This window comes from Mercenaria mercenaria, chromosome 6 (assembly GCF_021730395.1).
Source record: "Mercenaria mercenaria strain notata chromosome 6, MADL_Memer_1, whole genome shotgun sequence".
Lineage (NCBI taxonomy): Eukaryota > Metazoa > Mollusca > Bivalvia > Venerida > Veneridae > Mercenaria > Mercenaria mercenaria.
In genome coordinates, this window is record NC_069366.1 from 11,641,883 (window position 1) to 11,662,030 (window position 20,148).

Here is a 20,148-nt window from a genome sequence, read left to right on the forward strand (position 1 = left end):
AAAAACATGAAATGCAAATGAGACAAAAATAATGCATGAATTCTTCATGAAGTATTTTTTCAGGAATATTTTCATGAATTCTTCATGTTAATTTATAAATACAAACTTCATGAATTCTTCATGAACACAGGCTATGCTTAATTTCACGCATTTTTAATGCATTTACCACTTCATGAATAATTCATGAATCTGTTTTATGATGAGCTGCTGATGCATTTGTCTCATTTGCACTGCATGTTTTTGTCATTAAGACTTCATGAAGTCTCCTCATGAAGAAGTCATGAATGCTTCATGAGTACTTCATGAAGTATGAATAAACATTTGACAGGGGTTGGTTCATGTCTATTTCACATTTGATGAAATTCTACCTGCTAACTTACTGAGAAATGGCTGCGGAAGGACATTTTTCATTAAATCAAGGGCAATAACTCTAAGGAAAATTGATCAATCCAAAAAAAACCTTGACTGGCATCATCGCAGTATGTTGGTTCATGTTTATTTCAAGTTTCATGAAATTCTACCAGGTAGTTACTGAGAAATGGCTGCGGACTGACGAACGGACTGACAGACAACGCCATTTCAATACCCCCCTCCAGATTTCATTGGAGGGGGATAATAAATCAAGAATCTTTAAAGAACACACGAGCATCACTTTAAGATAAAGTTTAGATTATAGTACAGGCAAACCAGATAAATTTTTCTTTACCCAGTACAAAGTTCCCCTACTTAATAGAACACTATAATTGGTCCAGGCACATCTCTGCCCATGGATGCATAGTGAAAATCTGGCATGTGAACTCAAATTCTATTGAAGAACACTATCTATTCTGAGCTGTTACTTCCAGTAAATGGAGCCTATATTACACAACAAAGATTACATTGAAGTTGTACATGTACTTAAATTATACAAATTACAATATACTTACTACAGAAAGATGAACCTCCTGAACTCGCCATTGACCAGTTGGTTAGCTTAAAATCTGAAATTAAGATGTCTAGCCATAAACCTACGTATTATCTTATAAAAATAAACAGTCAATATTCAGTCAAAATTCATAAATATTCAGCCAATTATTTGCTGAAATACTCTGACATGCTCAAACATCATTAATCCAGAAAACACTCAGCAAATATTCAGATAATAATTCAGAAATATTCAGACAAGAACAGCTCACATGCTCATTTTATTATTTATAAATAAATTGGGGTTTTTTCCAAACTTTTGCTAAATTGTTTAAATCTAAAATTTTTATTTTCTCTGAATATGTGATTAAATTGGAAGAATACTGAAAATTTTTCAGACTGGCTGAACGCCTGCATTTATCATGGTCAAGATGTGTGCACACCGAATACAAGGTATTTTCCCCAAACGCGACAGATTTTTATAAACAAGGGCTGGTGGTCAAGTGATATCATGCTTGACTGCCAATCCAGAGAGGTTCAGGGTTCAAATCCAGGCCCAGGCAATGCAAATTTCTGAGATGCTCTTGAGTGTTTCCCACCTAACTAAGAGGCCTGTACTGGTTCTTCCCAGGAAAGACCGTGCTTCGCATGTATTAAAGAACCAGACTGTGTATTCGCAAAGAGCTAAGCTTAGTAACTTATACATTAATAAGTTAGCTGGCAGCCTGTATCTAAAAAACTTTTTTCTCTTATAATCTGTCCTGGGGGCTTTATCTCATTCTGTCCCTCTAGTCAGATTGCTCTGTGTCTATACTAATAGCACAGTGTATAGACTCTCTGTACGCCCAAACGGAAGTAGCCAATAACTCTAGGCGTTCACTTTCGTTTTCAAATTTTTGGAAGCTGTCGGTAGTGAGACTTTTTATGTTTTTCTGTGGCTATTTGAAATAAATATTCTTGTTGTACATATTTTTTAATGTATGATAAATGTCTCTGCAACACACTGCCGTTAAACAGTCAGGGGTGTAACCGTTTTAAGTTATGTAACCTATTTCAGTTACTTTTTCAAGCATTTTATAACCTGTATTAGGCCTTTATTTTTTTATTGTTCGTTTTACAAACCGTAGAATTGCCCAAGTGTTGTAGGAGGAGGGAATAAAATTAAAAATAAAATTTCAAATCAATAAAATTTCAAATCCCAATTTTATTTTACTGTAGGAAAGGAGAAGAGAGTAAAAAATAACGAATAATGACAGAGGAGGAAATAAAAAAATAAATTGATAGAAATTCTCCGACAGAAAAATAAAATTCCCCAATTTATTTTGTCGTAGGAGGGTTTGTAAAACGAAGAATAAACAAGAGCTGTCACTAATGGTGACAAATGCCCCTGCAGCACCTTGACCTTTGACCTGGTGACCCCAAAGTCAGTAGGGGTTGTGTACTCAATAAGTACTATCAGCATGTGAAGTTTGAAGGTCCTGGGTGCAGTGGTACGCGAGTAAAGTGTCTTCATGCAAAAAGTTAACGTTGGCCCCTGTGACCTTGACCTTTGATCTGGTGACCCCAAAGTCAGTAGGGGTGGTGTACTCAATAAGTACTATCAGCATGTGAAGTTTGAAGGTCCTGGGTGAAGTGGTTCGCGAGTAAAGTGCCTTCATGCAAAAAGTTAACATTGGCCCCTGTGACCTTGACCTTTGACCTGGTAACCCCAAAGTCAGTACGGGTGGTGTACTCGATAAGTATACTACCAGCATGTGAAGTTTGAAGGTCCTGGGTGCAGTGGTTCGCGAGTAAAGTGCCTTCATGCAAAAAGTTAACGTTGTGACGAACGAACTAACTAACTAACGAACGGATGGACAGTTGAAAACTAATATGCCTCCCTTCGGGGGCATAAAAAATAACGGCCCTTAGTTGTAAAATATATATATAGTTAACTCAGGTAAGTTATTCAAAAAAAGTCTTTTTGCTGTTCTCACAAAGTGACCTTTAAAGTGAAATTAGTAGCAAACTGTGGTTAATCAAATTCTCTTTTAGTCTGAGCATGACCTGATAAGCATAATGGGATATTAAGAGTCTTATAGCTTTAAAGTAAAACTTTATCAGCCTTGCAGTAAAAATTTTTACTGCATAGCTGGAAAGATAAAAGGTCAAGGATCCAGGAAATAATTGCATCATAGTCTCATTCATAATGAGGAATTGGCACAGGAGGGCTTTGTAATATTTTATGATAACTGAAACAAGTTATGAAAGTTTAAGCAATAACTCAGATGGGTTATAAACTGCGATAACTTGAAACAGTTACACCCCTGACTGTTAAATAGACATTAGCACATGAAATTAAAACGTATTTTCACCCAAAACCCAGCAGGTCAAAGCAAAAGACGATGCATTCAGGCTAAAAATGCCCATTATTTAGGAACTGCGAGTGAAATACGTGTCAGAACCGCTTCTGAATGTTAAGTTATAAATCCATGCAAATGAGTTTATACCTACAAATATGCATTTACAATTCTGAATAGTTTACATAAATATTGTTTAATTCAACATGCACCTGAATTATGCACTGACCGCCTAGTCGCAAAACTTTATATAAAACTGTTCCACTATTCGCCAAAACACTGTACGCCTGTTCAATAAAGAAATGACAAAGTGTTTGGGCTTGTAGGCTCTATACACTGTTCTTATTGAATCTATAAATATAAGTTTTGTATTGTATTTTACTTGCGACAGTGAAACAATATTTTATTGGTCTGTTTCACCAAAGATGTCCTTGTCTGAGACAAGAAATAGAATCTGTATACGAGTTTCCGTTAACATACGAGAAAAATATATATTTATTCCGCTCAGCTTGACAGGACACTTTGTTTTTTTTTTTCTTTGTATTTTTAGCTTGCCTATTCTACTCGCCCCGGCTTCGGTTAAAGTTAAGTTTTTCGGCAACCTTTTTTCTGTCACATCTTTTTTTTTTACCTTTGCTTATACCTTACTGTAACTTCACATAAACATTGTGCAAACAAGGCCTTTTTATGCAGGGACTGCCATTATACACAAGGTGAAGGTCACTCAAGGTGTTGTACTTGAAATTATTTTTTGAATTTAAGCTCCGCCAACAGACAAATACGCTGTCTACCTGAAAATTTTGTATAATCAAAGTGTCCAAAACGAGTCCGCTCATCTATCTTCCAAGACGGTGGTTAGTTAAACGTGTAGAACAACTGATGTAAACGTTAGGAGCCAGGTCATCTTCAGTTTATTCTGTAGCGATTACTGCAATATTTATTAATGCAAATGAAAAAGAATTGGATATTCGCTTCGATCTGCTTGATTTTGACTGATATCAGCGGTGATTTGGGGCCGGATATTAAAATAAACAGAAATTACCAATAACCGCGCCGACTGCAGCTGTTTCTTCTGTGAATGATGATAAAGTCCCCAATATAAAGTCCGACCAAGTCTCTGAGATGCCAGAAATGGATCAAACACTGAGTTGTGCCAGGTAACGATTATATGAATGATGCGTTAGTGATTTATGTGTAAAGAATCAAGTCATTATTACAAAAAATAATTTCAAACACTATGCAGGTACGCATTTACCAAATTGAATTAGTCGCGCGGCTGAGCCGTGCTAGACTAAATTAATTTGATAATTACTTACTAATAAACACTAACCTTTACGAAAAGTGGATTCGAAACTGCAGTAATAACATTGTTACGAAAACGAAAGAAATTATAACTATTACTTTCTTAGTAACTGTCGGTTGTCATAAAACCAAGTCAAATTATTGAAATATATGAATGAAAAGAAATTTTGAATAGGCGTACAGTTTTTCGACTAAGCGTTCAGTCAGGATTTTAGAAATTGCGATTAGTTGGCCAGTAATGTATCGACTAGTGGGACAGTGTAATCGGCATATATGTCTCGGAAAAACACATTTTCCTAAAAACGCATTTGTTACCATAGAGCCATGCTAGTATCTATATATCGATGCATAAGATATTAATCTACGAAGTAGCAAAGGTTTCAATTCTTTGCAAAAGCTCAAGATACATGTATTTCAAAGAATTGATAGTTTCATTACAAAATCGAACAAATACCCACACGTGATTTGACTTGAAATGAAGTATATTAAGAGTTTTAATAGGCGTGTTTGGTATCTACGTAAACAGTAGCTCTTAAACAATTCGTAGATTAAAAATACACTTACTTTATGCGATATTAACGAAATAAACAATGAAAATCCAAGCCATCCGCGACAGCGAAAATTCGTGTTTTGATTTCTGAACGCCTAGTTTTTGGCGACTTCCGGTTGGGCGTACAGGGAGTCTATACACTGTGAGTAGAGAATGAATTTCGTGCCCTGTGTGGCTGCGTTTGTGCAATGTAAGGTGCCTTTGAATGAGTTGATTATGAAAAGGGCGCTATATAATTACGTACATCCATAAAATAAACAAACATGTTTGTAAACATGGACGGATCCAAACGGAAGGGGAAGAAGCATTTTACTGAAATATTTCGATGGCAAAATACAATACATATCTGTAGCCCAGACCAACCTATAAACCCGGCCAGTCTATTTTATAAGTACAACAACACTGTTGACCCATTTAAGCGAGTTGTAAATCTGGTATAATAATGATAATAATAACAAGTAATACCCCAATTTTCTATTATAGTGTTTTCCTACTTTAGAAGAAAAGAACATTACTTTTAATTACCAGGTATTAATAAACTTTGATAATGTGGCAGTTGACCTCAATACAATCGACACTGTTTATTCTTCAATACTGTGAGATAACTCCAATATTTGCTTTACAATGGATCTATGACGGATTATCTTTGAGCACCCCTGGACTTATTGGACTCAACTGCCACATTATCAAAGCTTATTTTAGTATTGTGCATATATGCTCCGACAAGCCTAAAATGAGTCAATTCTAGTAGAAAAGGGTAACATTTGTGATCAAATAACAACCTTCCTAATTCCTTAATATAATGCCTGCCTTGAACACATTTTTCCTAATATCGTCACCTGTTTGGATGTGTGGAAATTCTGAATTGTACAACTTATTTTAGTCAGATGTAAAGAAAAAAATGTGAACAAATTTTCAGTCTTGTTATCAATATTCAAATGAGAGAGAAATCGGACATAAATGAGCGTCAATTATACTGCACTGTGTATCAAGTTTTCAGGCGTGTATCTGGGCATACGCTTAACACCTGTGCGTACAATTCAAATTCCACACAAACTGTCAGCGAGGACAAAACAAACATATAAAGGAACACAGTGGGAACCCCACAGGAACAACCGGTGGCAACACTTTCGAACGATACATCTATGTATATTTTTCTTCTTTCTAAATTACACATTGCTTACAAAGCTGGTCATACTAACAGTGCTTCATTTCTGTATATTATCATACTTATCTTCTTTGCAGTTTACATTCACATATTCAGTGGCGTTTAGATTATTGTAACCTATAGCGTAAAAGTGAACAAACCTTATATAGGGAGTACGGAAATATCAATTGATGTCGAACATATATTGTGAATCGTTTTAAGTTTCGTATATTTTAAATGAATTTGTAATGTCATGATCTTGATTACATATGTGTATATTGTGCATCCGTTTAGTTGAAGTTTTCTATACATGTAGAAGACATTTCGCATAGATAAGAACCAAAAATTCCGTCTGCCTTAAAGTGACAAACTTAAGTAGAAACAAGCGAAAAATGAAAGTAAAGCAAGTGTTTTAATGCCATGGAAAATAATTATGTAAATAAACTCTAAACAGTTTCAGAGGTTTAGTATAAAATCATCAATTGTAATTTTTACAAGTATGTGTTTATGTCTCAAAAGAACTCACTGTACAGCTTTTAACAGTGTTTAATGTTGGGAGGAAGACCCCCGGATGTCTCCTTCTGACATAACTTTAGGCATGAACTGATACCTGGATAAAGCCATAAATTGTTCACAAAGCTAACCTGATGGTTTCCTCACAATGAAAAATGAAAAATTAGACACCTCGTGCGAGGTTTCAAACATACAAAGAAGATACAAGCGGATACAAGCTACAGACTATATGTCTCAGGGGTATACTAGATCTGAGTTTCATATTTGAAAATATGAACAGTTACTACATAATTATAGTTTAGGTAAACATAAAGTAACAGGTTTATCTGTATTAACAGTACTGTATGCCCTAGATTTAAAATAAAACGTAATGCATACATGTATAGCTAAATACAGTATAAATATTTGCTGCTATAACAAAAAATTTAGCCAATGATTTATATTCACAGTGGGGAAACCAAGAAGCAAAGTCATCAAAAACCAGCGCAAGTGAGCTAACAACACACAAAATTTCGCCACTTCAGGTAAGAAAGGTACTGTAACTTTTTCATTACTGCAGCTTGCAACTCGAGATAAAGAGCACCGTACCTGGCCTGGAGTATACTATTTTGCGGTAGTGTTTCTTTTTGTATGTATAGCTTGGTTTTTTCCCGAAAACACGAACAGTTGGCAAAGAGGGCATGAGCTGTTTATTTCTGTCTAACAAAGTGAGTTTTGACCATATTTTCGTGAAATGAACAGACTCAACGCTCAATTTATATCAGTGACTAGCAGAATACTCAACCATTGTTTTAATACCATGTTTTCAAGGACATCTGACGATATTTCATTCAAAACAAACAACATTATCAAAATGAGAACATCCACACTGACGACTTTATTCAGGAGAACATCCACACCCTTAATTTACAAATTATTGCAAGTATGCTTCCTAAAAATGTCTCTTAGGCAGTCACTATGTTATTCAACAAGACATATCATCTATACATACAAACAGCAGTTAAAAACTTATACAGCGAAGTTATAGGCCAGTTAAAATAGAACTGGCAAATCATATAATATGGCTTTATTCATTGTATCAAAGTATGAGTAGGTTAGGAAAAGCATTAATCACTGTGCATGGTGTAACAGAAGGACATGCGGCATTCAGATTGACTGCTTTTTTAGGAAATTTAAGATATTATTTTAGAATATCAAGATAGATTTGAATAAAAGTCCTGCACATGAAGAAGCAATAGTGGATTGGAATAGTTATTGTACTTAGTACTGTTATTTTTTATAAGTATATCCATCCCAAAGTGCATAAACCACCTAGTTAGTTCATTACTTTAACTAAATATTATAACTGTATGAAATTTAAAACCTTTACTTTCAGAAAATGATAGTCTCTATCGAATATCAAATACAACCTAACCTGGTCAATACAAATGGCATTTGGAAAGTTTGATAAACCGGAAGTAAGGCATACAATGTATCATTATTACCTAGACTAAAGCCTGGATTCGGCGTTCATTTCTTGAATTGTAAATGAGAAAAGATCTAAAAAAGACAATAATACTATATTCCTAAAGTTAAAACATGATATTAAAATGATTTAAAGTTCTAACTACCGTAGTGTCTTAAAATCAGCTTGAAATGCGTTGATCTCTTTACTTAAAGGCAAACATAAAAAGGACAAGACACATTTAATTTCATCATACTGTAACAAGACGGTCATGATGACCCTGGATCGCTCACCTGAGTAATATGAGCTACATGTTTCAAATGTCAAACTGATGATTTTCAGAGATTTTTTTGGAAGATTTTCCAATGTACAATCAAGTAACCCCTGGGGCGGGGCCAATTTTACCCCGAGGGTCATGATTTGAACAAAGTTTGTAGAAGTCTACTAGGCAATATTACATATCAAATATCTAAGATCTAGGCCTTCTGGTTTATTTTTAGAAATTTTTTGAAGATTTTCCTATGTAAAATCAAGTGACCCCTGGGGCGGGGTCAATTTTGATCCCGGGGGACATGATTTGAACAAATTTTGTAGAGGTCTACTAGGCAATGCTACAAGTGAAATATCTAAACTGTAGGCCTTCTGGTTTATTTTTAGAAATTTTTTGAAGATTTTCCTATGTAAAATCAAGTGACTCCTGGGGCGGGGTCAATTTTGACCCCGGGGGTCATGATTTGAACAAATGTTGTAGAGGTCCACTAGGCAATGCTACATGTGAAATATCTAAGCTCTAGGCTTTCTGGTTTATTTTTAGAAATTTTTGAAGATTTTCCTATGTAAAATCAAGTGACCCCTGGGGCGGGGTCAATTTTGACCCCGGGGTCATGATTTGAACAAGTGAATGAAGTATTGCCATGCAATACAAAGTCCCCTACTGGAAGGCACCTAATTTTCTCTTCTGCAGTATAACATAATGAACTGATATCTGTCAATGATGTATAAACAATATTGTACTATATATACAATATAATATAACAAAGCACTTGGATTAAAAAAAAAAACTATAAAATATAAGTCCACAAGAAACTCTTTACCAGTAGAGATAGATCAAAATACACCTAAAATTTGGATGTACCGTGCATGTTGTACCACAGAAAAGTGGTCTCAATTTTTCCCTACGGCCAGTAATAAAAAAGTTACAATATAATCTATTTATAGTAACAACAAAGGGACATAATTCTAAAAAAAATGTGCCTCATAGTGGTGAACATTTCTGCCAAGTTACATCAAAATCCCTGGATGCATGAAGAAGAAATGCTCCGGACAAAGTCATTCTTGAATTTGACCTTTAACCTCTAAGTATGACCTTGACCTTAGACCTAGAGCCGGGGCTTTGCGCACAACATCTGGTCTCATCCAGGGAAATGTTTGTGCCAAATGATATTCAAATCCTGTTTTGCATGACAAAGTTATACACCGGACAGGAAAAAAATCCTATTGACCTTTGATCTCAAAGTGTGACCTTGACCTTTCAGCTAGGGTTCTAGGTGTTGCGCATGGCACATCGTCTCATCATGGGGAACATTTATGCCAAGTAATATTGTAATCCCTTGATGGATGACAAAGTTCTGGACCGGACAGGAAAAAAACCCTATTGACCTTTGGCCTCCAATTGTGACCTTGACCTTTGAGCTAGGGGTCCGGATTTTGTGCATGACATGTTGCCTCATCATTAGGCACATTTGTGCTAAGTAATATCAAAATCCCTTCATGGATGGCAGAGTTATGGACCGGACAGGAAAAAAGCCCTATCGGCATTTGACCCCCATTGGTGACCTTGACCTTTGAGCAAGGGCTCCGGCATTTGCGCAGGACATGTTGTCTCATCATGGGGAACATCTGTGCTAAGTAATATTGAAATCCCAAAATGAATGACAGAGTTATGGACCGGACAGGAAACAGACCCTGTTCAATGCCATGTTAACATTTGATTGCTAAGTGTGACCTTGACCTTTGAGCTAGGGGTCTGGAATTGTAAACGACACATTGTCTTATTATGAGGTACAATTGTGCCAATTGATATTAAAATCCCTTCATAGATGGGAAAATTATGGACCGGACAGGAAAAAAGCCCTGTTGACCTTTGACCTCAAATTGTGACCTTGACCTTTGAGCTAGGGGTGTGGGTTTTGCGCATGACATGTCGTCTCATCATGGGGAACATTTGTGCCAAGTAATATTAAAATCCCTTCATGGATGAAAGAGTTATGGACCGGACACGAAACAGACCCTGTTCATGCCATGTTAACATTTGACTGCTAAGTGTGACCTTGACCGTTGAGGTAGGGGTCTCAAAGTTGTGCATGACATATCATCTTATTATGAGGTACAATTGTGCCAAGTGATATTAAAATCCCTTCATGGATGGGAGAGTTATGGACCGGACAGGAAAAAAGCCCTGTTGACCTTTGACCTCCAATTGTGACCTTGACCTTTAAGCTAGGGGTCCGGGTTTTGCACATGACACGTCGTCTCATCATGGGGAACATTTGTGCCAAGTAATATTAAAATCCCTTCATGGATAAAAGAGTTATGGACCGGACACGAAATTGCGGACGGACGGAATGACGGAATGACAGAATGACGGAAAAGCGCATTCCTATAGTCCCCGAAACTGGTTTTCAACCAGTACGGGACTAATAACTTTAGTAGAGGTCCACTAGGCAATGCTACAGGTCAAATATCTAAGCTCTAGGGCTTCTGGTTTTTTGGAAGAAGATTTTTTAAGATTTTCCTATGTAAAATCAAGTGACCCCTGGCGCTGGGTCTATTTTGACCCCGGGGGTCATGATTTGAATAAATTTTGTAGAGGTCCACTAGACAATGCTACATGTTAAATATCTAAGCTCTGGGCCTTCTGGTTTATTTTTAGAAATTTTTTGAAGATTTTCCTATGTAAAATCAAGTGACCCCAGGGGCAGGGTCAATTTTGACCCAGAGGTCATGATTTGAACAAACTTGGTAGAGGTCCAATAGGCAATGCTTCACACCAAATATCTAAGCTCTAGGGCTTCTGGTTTTTGAGAAGAAGATTTTTTAAGATTTTCCTATGTAAAATCATGTGACCCTTGGGGCGGGGTCAATTTTGACCCCGGGGTCATGATTTGAACAAACTTGGTAAAGGTCCACTAGGCAATGCTTCACACCAAATATCTAAGCTCTAGGGCTTCTGGTTTTTGAGAAGAAGATTATAAAGTTTTTCCTTTCGGTTGCCATGGCAACCAGAGTTCTGCATGGAATTCAATTCTTTGAACAATTTTGAAAGGGGGCCACCCAAGGATCATTCCTGTGAAGTTTGGTGTAATTCTGCCCAGTGGTTTTCAAGAAGAAGATTTTTTTACAAACAGTTGACGCACGACGGACATCAAGCGGTCACAATAGCTCACCTGTGACAGGTGAGCTAAAAAACACTGAATCACTGAAAAATCACTGAATTTCGTGGGCATGAAATTTCATGTTTTTTTTTGTCAAAACGACAATTTCGTGGGGATATGAATTTGTGGATTTCAACTTTTGAACATAAAATGAATGGAAACTTTACTTGTTCGTTGGGATTAAATTTTGTGGATTGACTTGACTACGAAAATACCGCCCCCCACCCCCACTTCGAATATTAATGATTTCACAGTATGTAAGGCCGTTGCATGTCTTTACGACTGAGAAGTTTCATTAAAAGCTACATTGGGAACAATTTATTTTTGAAAAGATGATTTCAAATAGACTCTTATTACGAAAACTTGAAAACTTATTACTCGAAAACGAAAAAATTTCAAACACTAACAGACCAGTTTGAAATTATTTTTTGTCCAATGGCATTGCAGTATTTTTCAAATTATCGGGAAATTTATTTTGGTAAATCAAGATTCACTTCCAGCTGCTGTTTATTAACCCAGTAATACCTTGGTCACAAGAACACTACGAGCTCCGTCTGAGTCGAATTTTGGCAAACTCGTACGGCGTCCGCATGGACATCGTTGATTTGTGATTTTTTGAACTCGTAGAGAACTCGGTGAAAATGTTTCACAGAGCTCCTGAGTTCTTTACTAGCTCGTAGAGATTTCTAAAATCAGGAGCAGCTCGCAGAACCCCGTACGGGAACCGCTAGGGCCCCAGAGAAGCTCGTACGGGCATTGCACGGATTTGGAAAACTGCGAGACTTGCTGATGCTCACACTACTATCGTAGGGGACTTGCACGGTCAATCAGATGTCCGTACAATATTAAGGACACCGTACGGAGAATGTACGATGTCCACATGGGGCTCGCAGGGCGTTACGATCAGCTGAGTGGCAACAAAAGAACATTTTTCAGATGTCGCCAAACTAGTTTATTCTTGTCGCAGGGACACCGTACAGCCAATGTACGAGCGCCCTCCAACTATATCGCACGAGGTAGGGCCAGGTTCCTTGCAAGTTCTGTGCGACTTGTCTGTGATGTCCTTGTGGATATCCTACGGTTGTAAATGCAAATTGTTCAGACGCCGTCAAACTGATTTATTCTTGTCGCAAGGACACCGTGGTGGACACAGTACAAGTGCTGTGCGAGCGCCGTGCGAATTCTCACGAGCACTGTACGAGGTACGGCCGCAGGGGTGTAAAATTCTTTTTCACACCACTCGCCCTGCAGGACTAGTAGCTAGTAAAATCTACTCGCCCTAAGTGAACAGTCACTCACACTAATAATTGACATTTTTAATATTATTATATGACTATATTCTATTGTTTCTCTGATTGGCTAAAAACCGTTCGAAAAGTAATGAGTACATATCATATCAACTTATCTTGGGTTATAAATAGTACGAAAATAAAAATTCTAAGATCGAAGTAGGTGCTTGGAAAACCAATATCAACCAGATTTGGTCTAAATTTATTCCTTATTTCTTTATTAAAGATACAATTGTAATAACAAGACTGACTATACATTTATTCATGTAATAAAATAATTACTGACTTTTTCATCGGTAATTGATATCAGGATTTATCAACCCTCAAAAAGTTATATTCACCTCGCCTACGGCTCGGTGAATATAATTACTCTTTTTGGGTTGATAAATCCTGATATCAACCTAAGAAAAAGTCGATAATTGTATACTGTCACGTTTTTTGGAAGGAGTATTATGTACAACAAGCAAATTTCAAATATAACGCATAGCTCGTACACTACGTTTCCTTTTTGATTATTCATTTTTGTTACTCTTAAATTTCCTTTTCACACCAGGCATTTTTCTTTTTCTTTCACTAATTTTGTCATCTCCACCATCAAGTTGCTCTCCATAATAACTGCATCGATAGTAATAATAATCACAGTCTAACCCCTACCGTAGTTTCCCAAAGTGTCAAGAAAGTATTGAATATCAGTTATTTTAATTCATTTTCTCAAGACTTATTTCCCGTTATTATCGTTTGAGAAGAATTTTTTATTTTTTTTTGGATTTAACGTCGCACCGACACATGATAGGTCATAATTATGGCGATTCGTTTGAGAAGAATATTTTATCAAAAAATACATGTACAAAGATTCATTTAAAACTTATTAAAAACTGCAACAACATCATTTTGTTTTATTTTAAAACGACATTTCTATTTACGTCCACGAGGTCACGTAACCTATTCCGCCGCACTAACAGAAACCTTTTTACCAAAAAAATCGTTTTACTCAATGTATTTAAATTACTGCCGCTTTTTCATTATTTAAGATTTTTTTATTCTGTTTTTTGTTCTTTCTGGTTAAAAGTTAAAAATTTTATGCCCATAGTATGTATCACTTATTTTCTCTTAGAAAGAAATAAGTAATTAAGATCACGCTGTTTGAAATTTAACAAATGATTATATGAAAATTCGACCGTTTTTATACAAATTTGCTTACATTTCCGTCGATATTTTATTGAAATCTTAATAGAATTCAAAAGCGGTGTTGAAAAATTGAAGCGATAATGTTAAAAAATGAATGCACTACACGGGTTTTTTGTGTACGTGTCTGAATAAACAAAAGTAAAGGCGATGTAAATTAGATATGACGATAGGTCGCACGTGCTCTCGGAATGGAAAATTACCGGCATGACTTTTTGATATCTTTATGATTCGCGGGTAAATTCCAGTCAATCAAAGTAGCAACTGAACCATCTCGAAGTTTGTTGATGTTTTTCGAGATGTAATTTCTGCATTTCATTAAAGCTACAACGTAAAAACCACTCGCCTGATCGGTCGAGTATACAGCAAGGTCCACTCGTCCTATCCAGACTTTAACTCGCCAATGCGAGCGGGCGAGTGGAATATTACACCCCTACGCCGGGTTCCCTGAGAGCTCCGCATGACTTGTCTGCGATGTCTTTATGGATGTCCTATGATTGCATCCTCTAAAGATCTTATGAAACCCATAGGTACTGTGATCAGACGCTACGACTGTACAGAGAGCGTAAGGATTGTAAAACTGCTGGACTCGTACGATTTTTTTTAAAACCGTACGGACATCGTGCAGATTTGTGACCAAGGCATGAAGTCACATACTGTAGGCGTAGCTTAAATTTGTAAACAAACAAGAGCTGTCGGATGACAGCGCGCTCGACTATTCGAAGAACTGATTGAAGAATGGAGTCAAAATATTTCTACAGATATTCAGACAAAAGAAAAAAATACATTAGACAAACAATGTTCCTGTATTTGTGGATTACGATAAGTCTTGCACTAAATGGCAATGTGTGAACCAATTTCAAAGTCCAAAAAGGGCCATTATTCAGCCAAAACAGTTGTCAGAGTTATGTACTCTTGCCTACAGATGGAAATCATGATGATAAACAAGTGTTCAAAGTTTAAAAGCCATACATCAAATAGTTTTGACAAAACGTGGACTTGTATGAAATCAGAACCAATTTCAAAGTCCAAAAAGGGCAATAATTCAGCCAAAATATATGACAGAGTTATGTACTCTTTCCTACAGATAGAGACTATTATACTGAACAAGTTTCAAAGCCATAATGTCAAACACTTTACACAAAATATGTACTGGTACGAAAAACTTAACCAAGATTTCTAAGTCAAAAGGGGCCATAATTCAGCCAAAATCCTTCATGAAGGTATGTACTCTTGCCTATAACTGGACATGGTGATAGTAAACAGGTGTTGAAAGTTTTAAAGCTTTATCTTCAAAGACTTTGTCAAAATATGAACTGGTACGAAAAACTTAACCCAGATTTCTAAGTCAAAAAGGGCCATAATTCAGCCAAAATCCTTGGTGGAGTTATGTGCTCTTGCCTATAACTGGACATGGTGATGGTAAACAAGTGTTGAAAGTTTCAAAGCTTTATCTCAGAAGACTTTGTCAAAATGTGGACTGGTATGAAAAACTTAACCAAGGTGTGACGCCGACGCCGACACCGATGCCGTGGTGAGTAGGATAGCTCTACTTATTATTAAAATAATATCAAACACTAAACAGGTTAGTGTTTATAAGTAAGCATTTATCAAATTAAATTGGTCACCGCGCCAGACCAATTTAATTTGATAAATGCTTACTAATAAACACTTAACCTGTACTAAATGCTTACCAATAAACACAAATCTATACTCAACAAACAATAAACTGGTAAATTAAAAAAGCTAAGTCCATCAAGTTACCTGTATTTTTAAATTATAAAAAGCAGGCTGAGCAAACAACAGCGGGAAGATGTGATCATTATTTATTTGTCAAAAAAGTGACACAATCCTATTTATGTATGCTACTAAATATTTATATAATTAAAACGCGGATTGCAACAATATTTTCAAATTAATATTATTAAAATGTGTTGTGAAAATAAACAAAAATTGTCATCGGAAACAAATTAACAAATGACGCGCAGACTGAATGCAGCAAAACTTATCACTTTTACTGTACTTGTTAGACTTTAAAGCGATAACGTAGTGCATGATAATTAAGAGTGTGGATGTTCTCCAACAAAGTCATCAGTCACAGTGGATGTTCTCATTTTAATAATGTTGTTTGTTTTAAATGAAACACCGTCGGATATCCTTGAAAACAGCAAAATAAAACAATGGTTGAGTATTGTGCAATTACTGATATTAACTGAGCGTTGAATCTGTGTTCATTTCACGAAAATACGGTCAAAACTCACTTAGTTAGACAGAAGTGTGGTACAGCTCATGCCCTCTTTGCCAACTGTTCGCGTTTTCGGGAAGAAACCAAGCTATACATACAAAAAGGAACACTACCGTAAAATAATATACTCCAGGCCGGGTACGGTGCTCTTTATCTCGAGTTGCAAACTGCAGTAATGAAAAAGTTAGAACACCTTTCTTACCTGAATCGGCAAAATTTTGTGTGTGGTCAGCTCATTTGCGCTGGTTTTTGATGACGTTGCATTCTTAGTTTCCCCACTGATATTTATTTGGCACTAAATCTCAGCATACTGGTACATGTATATAAACTGGATGTTTGGATGTTTTAGATTTAGACCACCACTTCAGGGGAAACATTTTGCCAGAGCGATACACAATATTTCATGGTAAAGTTAATTAGCACTCTTAATTGTAAATAAAGTATACGAAAAATGGTTGTAATCTTCAAAATATCCGGGCTGCTCGAGTTGCAGTTTTTGCTTTTAGACAATGTCACGATCCCTGCCATTAAGCATGAGCGGTGTGCTAAACTTTGATTTTAAATGATTACCTCCGTAATATGTAGTACAAATGTGACAAACAAAATAGATTAATGCTGGAATATAGCAAGAGAACGCATCTCTTGCCTCAAACATTCACTAAATCTCAACTTTCTGGGAGATGGGGACTACCTCACCTACCCCATACTCGCAGCATCGCTGCTTCGTTCGTAACTATGCTGCTGAGACATATCTAGCGTACAGTTCAAAACCATCCGGGTACGCTCCTGGTTTTCAAAATGGATTTTAAACTGTGTTACTATAAATAATGTTATTGAAAATTATGGAGACCAGGCATGTAATGGCATTTACCTTAATGACTGTAATTTAAACAAGAGGGCCAAGATGGCCCTAGGTCACTCACCTGAGTAAAACACCATAACAGTGTATAATTAATCACTGGCAATATTATGAATATATCTAGAATTTCTGAAAATAGCAAAACAGCCACAAAAATAGGACTTACCATTTCTTTTATTTTCTGAAAACTGGTTCTGAATAGTTCTACGTAGGCCTAAACTGTGCCATTTCCTACTTCCTTATAACACCATGACTGATGACATCGTTATATTAAAATCTAATATGGCTCGGGGTTTTTTTTTTTGTTTTTGTTTCTTTTTTAAAACCTAAAACAGCTTTCACAACTTTGACATCAGTATTCATTCCCTGAGTGACAAACTACTATAATTCTATTTACAAATCTGAATAAAAAAATATTTTAGAGATAAGTCACTTACTTGCTTAGCTCATAGCCACCGTGTTGAAAAATGAGGACCTACGCTTTTATCAACACCCTAGTGGAATGACAACACGAAATATTCTGATAGTGCGTTCGTTACAGTAGAGTCAGTTCCGCAACGTGTACTGTAAACGTGTATTTGATACTACATGTGCACCAATATAACCCACCTCAATGCATATAAATTAATACAAAATGTAGATCTACTGTAGAAAGAGGGGATAAGATTACTTTATCAACACTTTTGTAGTAACTAATTGATGAAAATGTTCTAAATCACGACTCCGTCATCAAAAAAAAAAAAAAAAAAAAAATCCGACAAACTAAAGAAACCGCGGAGCTATAAAAATATAAAAAAAAATCACACATGCACAAACAGAGATTACATGTAACAATTACAGGAGATTAACGTCTCTTTTAGAAACGAGTATAAAATGTTTTTGAAATAAAACATTTGGGATCTATAAATACGTACCATTTTTCTTCAATAAATAGTACATGTACAGGCTATGTTGTTTCTACATCTCATCTACAACTACAGGGATACTCCCAACAATCAATTTCTGATCATAACTGGGAGGTAGGGGCAGTTGTTAAAAATAAAAACTGGATGATGACATTAGTACATATGCGAGTCTGGTCAGATGTGAAGCACTGAAGGTTCACACTGTCCTTGATGTTATAAGGCAAGGCGTTCCAGTATCTGATCGTGCGGGGGAAAAAGGAGTTCATATGATATTGGAATGATAAAGTTTAAATTTCTAGAGGCTGTCAGGTGGTTATGATCTACAGAGTCGAGGTTGTGTGATATTTTGTACAACATAATTAAAGATGCATGTATTCTTCTCTGTTCTAATGTCTGTCATTTAAGAATTTCAAGCATTGATGTTACGCTGCTTTGGTATGAGTAATCATTCATAACATATCTGGCTGCAGCTCTTTGTACCTTTTCTATCTCATATGCTAAGTTTTTCTGCCATGGATGCCATATGGTGTTACAGTATTCTAATTGTGGGCGGACGTATGTTTTATAGGCAGTTTCTTTGATATTACGGTTATTACATTGTACATTTCTTTTTATGAATCTGAGAGTGTTATTAGCTTTTGAAGATGTAGTTTCAATATGTTTTTTCCAACTAAAGTCATCACTAATAGTAATCCCAAGATATTTAGCATTTTCTGTGGTTTTTAGTTCTTGATTATGTAGTTTATATGGAAAAATGATATTTTTTTGGAGATTCTTATGATTTCGCATTTATCAGGATTGAATTCCATAGACCATTTACGTTCCCATTCTTCTAATTTTGTCAAATCGTCTTGAAGTTTGTTAGAGTCTACTAATTAGTCGATGGTGAGGTATATGATGGTGTCATCAGCAAATAAGCGTATTCTACTTTTAACAGAGTCGGGAAGGTCATTGATGAAACAAAGGAAGAGACAAGGACCCAACACTGAACCTTGGGGAACCCCTGATAGAACTGGTAGAGAATCAGAGTGTGAGCCTTTAACTACTACAGATTGAGAGCGATTACTAAGAAAAGATTGAATCCAAGATAGAGATGTTTTGTTGACACCAAGTTTCATGAGTTTATAGAGAAGTTGATGATCGACCTTGTCGAAAGCTTTCGAGAAATCCATTACAATGAGGTCTGTTTGTTTTCCAGTTTGGAGATTGTCAAAAATTTCTTGTGTAAAGGATAATAGTTGAGTCTCACAGCTATGTTTGGAACGGAAGCCATGTTGGAAAGGTGTGAGAAGATTGTTGCTGTCGAGATGGCGCATGATGTTAGAGACCATGATATGCTCCATTAGTTTGGAGGCTATGCATGTCAAGGAGATTGGCCGATAGTTGCTAGCTTTATATTTAGGATCCTTTTTATATACAGGTGCAACGATAGCAGTTTTCCAGTCCTCTGGAACTATACCAGTTCTCAGTGAGTTCTGGAAGACTTTAGTGAGAAAAGGAGCTGTTTCGAGAGAAAGTTCTTTAAGTAATCTTGGTGACAGCTGATCCGGACCAGACGCCTTGTTAGGATTCAGATCCTTGAGCATTTTCAAAACACCTTCAACAGTTATATCTATATCGGTCATTTTATTTACTTGCTGAATTTTGTCACTTTCAAAAAGATTTAATTCACAAAGTTGTTTAAGACTGACTGGTTTAGGTTTTGAGAAAACAGATTCAAATTGTTTGTTTAGAATTGTTGCTTTATCATATGGTTTGGTATAAGTTTTACCTTCAGATTTTAAAGGTGCTACACCATGATTGTCTGTTTTTTTATGTTTCACAAAAGAATAGAACTTTTTGTTTTTACCAGTCTCTGAGTCATTAGAAAAGATTACCGATTCTAAATATTCCCAGTATGATTTGCGTATTTCTCTTTGAATGGTGGCTTTAAGAATAGTAAGTCGCTGTCTCATTTTGCTATAATGTTCTTTTCCTTTAGTGTTTTTACATTTAGTGTGTAGTTTATCTCTTTTATGTATCATTTTGATGAT

The 20,148-nt window shown here is 36.1% G+C and overlaps 1 protein-coding gene across 2 annotated transcripts in view; it reads right to left on the reverse strand.

Moving 5' to 3' along the window:
• Nucleotides 1-17,715, reverse strand: part of LOC128557587 (uncharacterized) — a 53,942-nt gene extending 36,227 nt beyond the window's left edge. Inside the window, exons 1-2 of one of the 2 annotated variants that reach the window (XM_053545100.1) lie at nt 17,648-17,715; nt 927-980 (exon numbers count right to left, since the gene is read on the reverse strand). In XM_053545100.1, the coding sequence (XP_053401075.1) occupies nt 927-957 (31 nt within the window). In that variant the 5' untranslated portion in view covers nt 958-980; nt 17,648-17,715. The other variant, XM_053545101.1, reaches the window with a different exon arrangement.
• Nucleotides 17,716-20,148: the final 2,433 nt, after the last annotated feature.